Source organism: Oryzias latipes, chromosome 9, assembly GCF_002234675.1.
Source record: "Oryzias latipes chromosome 9, ASM223467v1".
Taxonomy (NCBI): Eukaryota; Metazoa; Chordata; class Actinopteri; order Beloniformes; family Adrianichthyidae; genus Oryzias; species Oryzias latipes.
In genome coordinates this window covers 26,110,591-26,120,642 of record NC_019867.2, presented here as the reverse complement: position 1 = coordinate 26,120,642, position 10,052 = coordinate 26,110,591, and the positions used below count along the sequence as shown (strand labels likewise).

At 39.1% G+C, this 10,052-nt stretch overlaps 1 protein-coding gene across 1 annotated transcript; it reads right to left on the bottom strand.

Annotated features, from left to right (window-relative positions):
- Positions 1 to 444: 444 nt before the first annotated feature.
- On the bottom strand, positions 445 to 10,052 carry abcb9 (ATP binding cassette subfamily B member 9). Its single transcript, XM_023958736.1, has 12 exons — positions 9,770 to 10,052; positions 8,669 to 9,349; positions 6,750 to 6,864; positions 5,446 to 5,576; positions 5,156 to 5,361; positions 3,826 to 4,023; positions 3,621 to 3,749; positions 3,348 to 3,536; positions 2,887 to 3,060; positions 2,057 to 2,216; positions 1,284 to 1,420; positions 445 to 1,179 (listed from the first exon to the last, which is right to left on the bottom strand). Exons 2-12 carry the CDS (start codon positions 9,333 to 9,335, stop codon positions 859 to 861), a joined length of 2,427 nt encoding a protein of 808 aa, XP_023814504.1. The 5' UTR covers positions 9,336 to 9,349; positions 9,770 to 10,052; the 3' UTR covers positions 445 to 858.

The following is a 10,052-nucleotide window of genomic DNA, read 5'->3' as shown; positions in this document are numbered from 1 at the left end:
CTTTTAAACTATTTATAAAGTCTTCCCAGTAGTATTTGAATTATGATAATGCCATTTTCATCCACAAAAACTTTTTTTTGTCGTTTTCTAGGACATAGTTTCTGCAGAGCGGAATTGTGGTGGGCCATTGGCACAGAGCAACCCCGCCCCCTTCCCCTTCCTCGATGAGAGCTCTCGGATTGCTCGCTCTTCTGCTAGCTTACAGCCTATCACACCCCCAACTTGACATTAGCGGTGCATTTTTGAGTTAAAAATGAAAGCGGACATCTATATTTCTTCTTAGAACTTGGAGTTTTCCATTATCTCTCTACGCCTCACAAACACCTCACCTTGAGCAGGTGTGTGTGGGGGGGGGGGGGGGGGGATTGCTGAGCATATTTTTCAACAGCATTTTTTTTTAGTCTGCTCCTGATTCACATTTTTAAATAAAGAAATACTCAGAAATGCAATTTTGAACTTAATTTATAATATACATCCTTTGTCATCAGATAAAGCCACAAGTACATGTTAAAAAAACCACAATACAATTTTCATCAGATTGGGACTTTACATAAATAATAAAGACCTTAAAAAAAAACCTAAATAGATTTATATGTTTATTTTAACAGAGTATGTACTGTTTTCCTTTAATAAACACATTTATTCCAGCAGAGGTCCTATCTTTGTTTTCTTTTTGGTACAGCTCCTCTATTCATTTAGCTTTAGTGTCACAAACATGATAAGAGTCCACATCAAACATGCAGGAATGACTGGACTGTTACAGGTTCTTCATGATTAGTTATTTCCCATTTTCCAATGGCAAAGGAGTGAAACCCCTGAGACCCTTTAGCCCAAACTCTACCCACAGTATTTTCCTTTTCAGTAGCGAGGGGTGCACTCCGCCCCGCTAGAAGTGCTGCTGCTACTGCTCTGTCTTCTGCGAGTCCTTCCTCCACCACCTTTCCAGGAATTTCCAGGTGAATTTAAGACTCCTGCTCCAGTCTCCATGCCCAACACTTGCCTCTGCACCATTTTAGAATAGAGCCTGCTAGTAGCCATCAGATGACTGTGGGTTCCCTGTTCAACCACATGGCCCCCGTCAATCACGATGATGTTGTCTGCTTTCTCCACTGTGCTGAGCCGGTGGGCAATGACTAGGACTGTATGATCCTGCATGATGTTGTTCAGAGCCTGCTGAACCTGCAGTCAATTCACACAGTACATCCCTCTGAATGTAGTTAAAACAGCATTTACAGCAAATGTCTCATTAGCAGAATGAGTTTGTTCTATAGACAGCAACTTGCCATGTGTTCACTCTCTGCATCCAGAGCACTGGTTGCCTCATCCAGGAGGAGAACTGTAGGGTTGCGGATGAGAGCTCGTGCAATGGCCACCCTTTGCTTCTGTCCTCCAGACAACTGTGTGCCTTTTTCACCAACACCTCATTGAAGAAAAAATCAAAAAGGAAAGAGGATATGTGAAACTTTTTGGTTCACTTAGCCAATTTACTACTTAAACAGAAAGGAATTTTATTATTTAAACTAGCCACAAGAGAAACAACTATCCAATACAACCCATTATCAATTATCTATTCCCTCTCGACTAATCCTCTCAAGTCAGGTTTGTAAAATAGGAAATTCATTATTATTTATAAACATTTAAAAAAGTAGTATATTGGAATTTGAAATTGGCAATCATATGCATATAGCTAAAAACACACATGATCTGAATGTATGTATGTTTAAGCACACAAAAAAGCCTGCAAGCATCCAGCAAATAACATAAGTGATAAACTGTCTTCCTATTGCGCATCAGGTGGCAGTACAATTTCTCATATCTTTTATTCCTTCAGTCCGAGTTGTAAATATGGTAGATTTGATTTTCTGAGACATTCGACTTGTCATCGATTAAGCGCAGCCCCGGTTGCTGGAAAAGTGTGGTTTCGATTTAAAAATACACGTGTAATACTTCCTGTCGGCCACCTCACTAATACTGAACAACTGTCAAACGGCCTTAGACATGTGCAGACATGTAGACCACATCAGAAGCAATTCCCATGAACACATTTGGTATTTACTAGTATCATAGCCTTTGGGGAGGGCGGTAATAAAATCATGAGCATTAGCCTTGATGGCTGCTTGCACCACAGCCTCCATGGGAACTCCAGTCAGTCCATAAGTGATGTTCTCCTTTACTGTCCGTGCAAACAGCACAGGCTCTTGACTCACAAGAGCCACCTGTAGACAAGAGAAACAGACGTTTTATACAAAAACTTCAATCTGTTATTGAAGTTTAAATAGCTATTGAACATCTGCCTTATATTCTGTTTTGTGAGAGAGCTCCACAGCTGTTGTGCAATACAAAATTGTTGTGAAGGGCGGTGTACTCTTTCAGAAAAGCAACTTGTATAGAGTATTTAATTATTAGTCAATCTTATTCCTTAAGGAACAAGGCAGTGTTTAGACCTTAAGAGCTTTGAAAAACTGAGGATTCGTCATATCACATCATATCATATCATATGTTCCCAAAAGGTTTTGATAACAATACATATCTGGTATCTGCTAACAAGAGGGTTTTATTTGATATAAAAAAAAAAAAAAATAAAAAAAAAACTAGCTTCCAGGTATTTCATTCCTGGCTTTCCTTTTAAAGAAGCAATCTATCAAAACATGGACATGTTTTTTTTTCTTTGAAGGGTGTGAGGGCAAATACAGTTCACTGTGTCTTCTACATCCACAGAGTTCAATGAATTCTTGCTAAATTACTATTGAAATAGTTGTCAAACCAAACTGGGGCTCTTGGGGAGAAAACTTTGACATAAACTAACCTAAACATCTATCAGTTTGAACATAGTCCAAATAAGCTCTGGTCACCTTTACCGTGCCATAAATGAAAGGGTCATCTCACCTTGGAGTGCAGATAGGTGTGCTGGAAGGTGTTTACCGGCTTCCCATCCAGTAGCACTTGGCCTTGCTGTGGGAGATAGAAGTTTTCCAGCAGACTCACACAGGAGCTTTTTCCACTGCCTGAAGGCCCCACCAGGGCAGTGACTTCACCGGGCTGCAGAGCAAATGACACTCCCTGGGGGGAAAAAAGACAATAAAAACAGCATCATGAAATACTCATTAGAATCAAAAAGGAGAAATTTTTCATTGCAGAGTTAATATACCGATTTGAGACCGACTTAGTTTGGGTTGTTTTTCTTTCATAGTGCCCTTTTACCTGGTTACCTCTAAATATATGATCTAACTGACCCCAAGCTGCACCACCTGGGCCAAAGCTGACCACCTCTGGAAAGATTTTGCTTGAAAGCTTTCACTTGAGAAGCCAAAGGAGATTTATCACCACAGTGGAGGAGAAGAACAAACCTGCAGAATATCAGTCTCAGGTCGTGTTGGATAAGCAAAGGTGATGTCTTTAAACTCAACCAGACCCGTGCATGTGTCTGGAGCTTCTGTGCCGTCTGCTGGGTGTTTGGGTTTCCTGTCTAAATACTCGAAAACCTTCTCAGCAGCTCCGACTCCCTGCATGAGGCCGGTGTACACTGATGCAATTTCCTGCCGAAAAAGCAAGTTGACTTTAATGCTCCAGCAGCCTAATACTTCTATAGAAAACAGCTGATGAAAGAATAGACATGATACCCCAAGACATTCTCCTAGTTCCAACATGTATATAAAAAAAGAAATCAAAGTCCCACTGCTGATCTGACCAGCGATCACAAGGTGGCCTCCATAGTACAGGATGGCAACCTCCAGGGCCAGCTCTGAGATCTGACAAATAGACAAAAACCCAAACATTAAGATCAGAACAGGGTTTAGGGAAAATGTTCTATTTGAAAGTACCTACACAGCTGGACCACATGTAGCAAGCATAGGCCAGGGCTTGTTTTTTGTTGATCTGGAACATGGCTGAGAGCTTGCTACAGTAAGAATCTGACTCTCCAGTCTCGTTTGCGAAGCTGCGCACCGTCCTCATGGCTGACATGGTTTCTTCTGCAATTTTATTGGCCTCTGCGAGGGTTGTTTGTACCTCCTTGCTCAGTTTCTGGACAATATAAAAAAATATATGCTTAAAAATGAAATAAAGAATTTCTCAATCCTTTTGACGTGTGCTGACATCACAAGCGAGATCTCGCCAAAAATGAGCGGAATGATTTTTTGTTTCTTACAGTTTTTCTCAGTCGCTTTAGTACAATTCTTAGATCAGAATGAAATTCCCAAAACTATTTGTTCAATCTTCAAATCATGATGTCACTTCTGCACATCATATAAGCAGTTTCTCACTTCTTTGAACAAGTTGCAATTGCTTTGGTACATCCATGCAAATGATTATGTACAATTATCTGCTCTTTGCTACATTATCAATCGTTTATGTCATGTTGATCAAAATGTATTATATAGTTCACTGTGCAATAGTCTTACTCCTCAAAACACCTAGTCATTAGTTCATCGTATAAGTCATTAACTGCAAAATGGTTGACCAAGTTGTCATAATATTACAAACCTATTTCGCTGCATTGCAAGAAAGGATATTCGCTGTGATGTGGATTAGAATTTGTGGCCTAACATACAGGAACGACAAGAGGTGTAGGAAGACCACACCAATTCCTACTGCACTGCCTGGACTGTTGTACAGAATGTTGTCCTATCTTTTTTTTTCCCTTTGTGTTACTGTTTGCAGTGGGTTTTTTCTATGTTGGTATGACATGGTCTGTCAACAAATTACAATATGAACAATAAAAGTGTAAATGGGAATCTTGTCCAGTCTCTTGCAATCAAACAAAAAAGGTGTAACTTACATTTTACAATAATTGTCATCAAAACTTTAGCCATAGTTTACATCAGAAACTCCCTCTAAAGTACACAGTTATATTGACAACATGACTAAGTAATTTGACTGTCTTGTTCGTAGACAATGGCACAAGGACTTGACATTCTGATGGCACTGACATGTTCAATGACATAAAGACTTAGTTTTGAGAGATGAACTAAAGATTTTGAGCAAGTTACAGGCTTTTGCAAGAAATCCATCGTCTTTTGCTGTTTGTACAAATTGTTTTGAGAAATGCACACAAGTATTTGCAAACTTCAATTCTGATCTGAGAATTGTACTAAAGCGACTGAGAAAAACTGTAACATCTCCTAAATAAATAACCCAAAAAAGAGAACTATCTTGCCTTGTAGTATTTGCCATAAACTTTGGAGACAAGAGCGATAAAAGGAAATCCCATGATGGCGACCATCGTAAGCTTCCAGGACATCCCGAGCATGAAGATGATGAAGCCAACGCCTTTGATGCCGCTCCGCAAGAAAATATTTATATTCTGGGAGATCAGGTCGCTCACCTGAGTGGTGTCAGCTGACAGGCGGGAAATAATGTCCCCTGCAGAGTCATTTCAATAAAACCGTTTCAACGGAGGGGGTGGAGATCTAGGCATGGGAATTATATTAGGTGCCCCCACATTACCTGTGTGGTTTTCATCAAAAAAGGCTATTTCTTGCCTCATCAAGGTTCTGAAAAGATGACTCCTAAGACGAAGGTTTAGTCTGGCCATAATCAGGGTGAACACTCCCCCTCGTATCCCAATGGCAAGTGAACTAGGAAAATAGAAAAGAAGTGGATGACAGTGCTGCTCGGATGGCTGTAGTTAAGACCTTTAACACATAGTGTGGAGGAAATACGTATTCGATCCCTTTGATATTGCAAGTTTGCCCTCTTAGAAAGAACTTGATAGTCTGGCACATGTCCTAATGGTAGGTTCATTTTAACGGCATTAAGTCTTTCCAACATGACGGTTCAGATATTTATTTCCTTAAATAAATGATTTCTTGACTTTTCTATCTCTCATTGTTCAAATGAACTATACCATTGGGATGACAGACTGCCCCATTTTTTTTAAGTGGGCAAACTTACAAAATCAGCAAGGGATCAAATACTTATTCCCTCCAAGTATTCATAGAAATACTTAAAACAGGGTATATTCTCTTGTGATATTAAGGTTTTACAAATAGACACACAGTTGTGGTCCTTACAAAAGGGTAACATCTGAGCCAAAGGACAGCCATGACAAAAACCAACACAAAGATTTCTCTCTAATTTGAAGGAGAATTTTGTGGGAACAAATGATAAAGTGGCATATCAGATTCTACAGGCTCCAGTTATAATGTTTAATGGTGAGGTAAGTCGCTAAATAAAGAAGGATTGGAGGGCAAAAGCAGCATCACAGGGGGAAAACTACACAACTGCTGGAAAACATTTCTTTAGAGAGAAGATAGCTTTCATTCAGACATGAAAATATGAAAACAGAGGATCTCCACAAAAATCTTAAACAATCTGTCAAACGTGGAAGAGGAGAGTTGATGATTTAGGATGTTTAACAGCCATCCATAAACACCTTCCAGTCACTGAACTCCTCTTTGTCCTCTTTGTTTGTCAGATGGGAAAGTTCACCTGAACTCTGGTACAAACCAAACAAATCATTAAAAACTATGAGCTCTAGCAGCCAAATGACTCTCTTGGCAAACAAACACATAATGATTTAGTTGCAGTTATAAATAAGCTTCTATTGATAGGAATTAATCTCTCATTCGGTGATATATTTCGTATATTTCTTAAGGTTACAAGACCAGGTTTTCAGAGAATTGGCCCACTTCTCACAATTTTCGGATCCTGCTAAGACGTTGGTTTGTTTGTATTCTTGAAATTGCCATTTCAGTCCCCCTCAGCTGAGATTTGACCATGAAATGACCTCATATTCCATAGATACTTACCTGACTAAGGCCAGAGCTGCCAGTGTGATCACGGGTTTAGCGAAGTAGCCCATGCTCTGGTGGACTACAATGCCGTCTATGGCTTTACCATAAAAGAAAGGAATAAAGGCCTCACCTAAAAGACAAGAAGCAAATCACAAAACAGCAGATTTGAGTGCGAACTCAATCTTTTTTTTAAATAAATTTATGTTAAAATGTATATTCAGATAATAATAAATTTGTTAATAAAAATAATTACGGTAGAACAGGGGTGGGATTATATAAGTTTGCTTCCTTCCACTCCCTTTCAAGCAATCTTTGTTTTAATGTCTAATTATCCTAAGTTTGATACGTCTTTGTATGAATGTATGAATGCTGATTGTGTTGTTTTGTGCATTATTCTTGCTTTGATTGCTTGAAATAAACCATTTCAAATCACATCAAAATCAAAGAACATTTTAAAAATACATTTCTGCATATTTATTTATTCAAATTGTGGTGAATCAGGAGCAGACAAAAAAAAATGCAGTTTTAAAAGATTATATTTGTGACGTAAAAAATACACTGGGCAGGCCACAAGCTTCCTGCTCCGCTCCATTCTGATGTATCCACTTGTAGACTAAAAGGTGCATGTATGTCTTTGTTTTCCTCGCCTGAGCTGGAATCTGCTTCAAAATTGTAAGGCTGGACAGCTCACCATTTTAGTAGCACCACTAAAGTTAGGTTGGGGGTATGAGGGGGCTGTAAGCTAGCTGTAGACCACGTAAACAGATGTGTGATAGGAATGGGGCGGGCTTACTCCGCGCCAACAGTCCAACTAGGATGTGAATTTCTATTGAACTCCTGCCACTGAACATAAACTTTGTCCTAGAAAACATAACAGCTTTTTGAAAAATTAATTTAGTCTAAAAAAAAAACTGCATAATCCTAATTAAAAGACCACCGGCAACACTTTTACAAGGGATCAAAACATGATTGGAGTGGGCCTTTTATTTGGACATTCAAGTATGAAAATATATCAGTATTTAGCAGTCAAATGTAAATCTGTAATGGGTGAGGTAAGTAAGTAATTCCTCGTTAAGACGTTGCATTACTAAAGAATATTACTTGTTGACTAAAATTGAGAAATAACAGAGTTAGAATTTATTTGAAAAAAAGCTAACTTCATGAGAAAAGTCACATATTTTGCATTAAAAATGTAATTGTTAAGCTGGATATAATTCATGTGTTTTTGTTGTGCTTCAATCTTTCATATTCTTGCAGTTTTCCCCTTAATAAATCCAGAACTTATGCTAATTATTAAACTGTAATTGTGCACTTGCCACAAAGCTCAAGTGTATTTTGTTGTTCATTTACAGAGCAGAGCAGTAAACTAGCAGGTGGAAGGTGCGGATGCAGTAATCTTTGCCCTTGGACATCTTTCTGTTTTTATAAGTTGTGCAGAATTAAATAAGTTACTGATTTGCACTAGAAAGAAGAAAACCTGTTTTCTATTGTGTGTTAAAAATGGCGGCAGAAACTAAACTCCATGAGGTTCTAAAGCAATTTATGGCAAATATCCCTTGCTAAACACAAATATTGCTTATTCAAGTTTAGTTTGTAAGACTTAAGGTAATTAACCTGAAGTAAAGAAAATTGAATATAAAACAAGAAAAAAGCTTTTTCTCATAAGCAGTTTTAGCAGACGTTGAGTGTTTTACAGTCAGGAGCTTTTTATGACTCATTGTTACTTTGACTAAAAGGCCAGGCCAATATAAGTCTTTTTTGAATAAAAACTGCTTTTAAAATAATTTTATAACAAGAGTTCAAAAACGTGTTTTTGTTCACGTATGATATCTAACATGTCATATTGCCACAAAGATTTTCTAAAGATTCTATAATAAGTTGGTGCATTTGCTCCTGGTTTCTTCCTCTTGCTTTTGTTGTTTTAAGATACTCACACAATGCAGAAATGAGGAGGAAGAATACGGCTACAGAAAGTAGTCCTGCATCTTTTTTACAGTAGCTGAGCAAGCGTCCCAGTGTAGCTCCAGAACCGCTCTTTGTGCCTTTCCCCTTTTTCTGACCCTCCTCCTCCTTCTCATCCTCTTCACCAGCTGTCTCCATCAACTTCTCAGTGTCCTCAGAGCCTCCTCCTCCTCCACTACGGCTGCTGCTTTGGATGCTGTGACTGCCCACCAAGCTGGATTTCTTCCCTAGCTGCCTCCAGAGCAGCATGACACACAAAGACGAGGCACATGTCCAACCGATCAAACTCAAGAACCACGGCTGATGGCTCAGAGGCTCCATCTCTGTCAGCATCAACATCTTGGCCAGGGCGTAAGTGATGACAACCATGCAGAGGAAGAGAATGAAAGTGGTGAGCTTGGCGACTCTCAATGGGCCTTCTTCCTTGTTCCATGAAACCCCTATGGAGGCCCCCAGCAGGAGGGAGGCTCGGAGCAGCACGGTGCCCCAGAGGTCCAAGACGGACCGGAGGATATTGAAGTGTAGAGCATCATCTAGAAAAAGGGAAGGCTGGGATCCATGTGTGTACAGGACAGTGGTGATGATGCTGTCAACCAGAATGTACAGCACGCTGCAGCACACAACAACTTTGGTACCCATGGTGATGACCACAGCTGCAAGAATCACAGAAAACAGCGTTTTCAAAACACATTTGAAACCTACAGAACCCTGGACATGGCATTCAAAATAAAAATGATAATGATAATAATACGATTCGTGCGTAAATTTCAATGTCTTTGTGTAACATGTAATCACAAACCCCTGGCTTGTTCTTTTCCTATTATTGCATTGCACTGTATTGTATTGGATTGTTGAGATTAATAAAGTTCCTGTTAAAAAAGAAAAACGACGGGGCATCCTGTTTACTATTACTTACTTACTTAGTGACTAAAATAATAAATAAATAAATAATCGTCCTATACGAGAAGGTGAACCCAAAGACGAGCAAAAAAAAAAAAAAAACACTTTAATTTTTGTCACACTTATTTTTAAAAGATTCTACTTCCGGTCCGCTGCGGCTCCCAACTACTCACCTCAGTCATTCGTGATACAACTGCAATCAAACCAGGACATACGGTCGGCGGTTGTCTACTCACTCCGAAAAATCACTTCAGGAAACTTACATCATGCTAACTTCATCTAAAAAAAATAGCTCTTAGCAGGCGGGGATTAATGTAGAAGCCAAATAATAAGAGATACTTCCATCTTGTTTTAAAGAATCCTTACATGCGTATTGTAAAGCGCACTACTGTCGTGTCTGTTTCTAAAAGATTACATTGTAAAAATATAACTCGTGCGTAAAGCGATGGGCCGAGA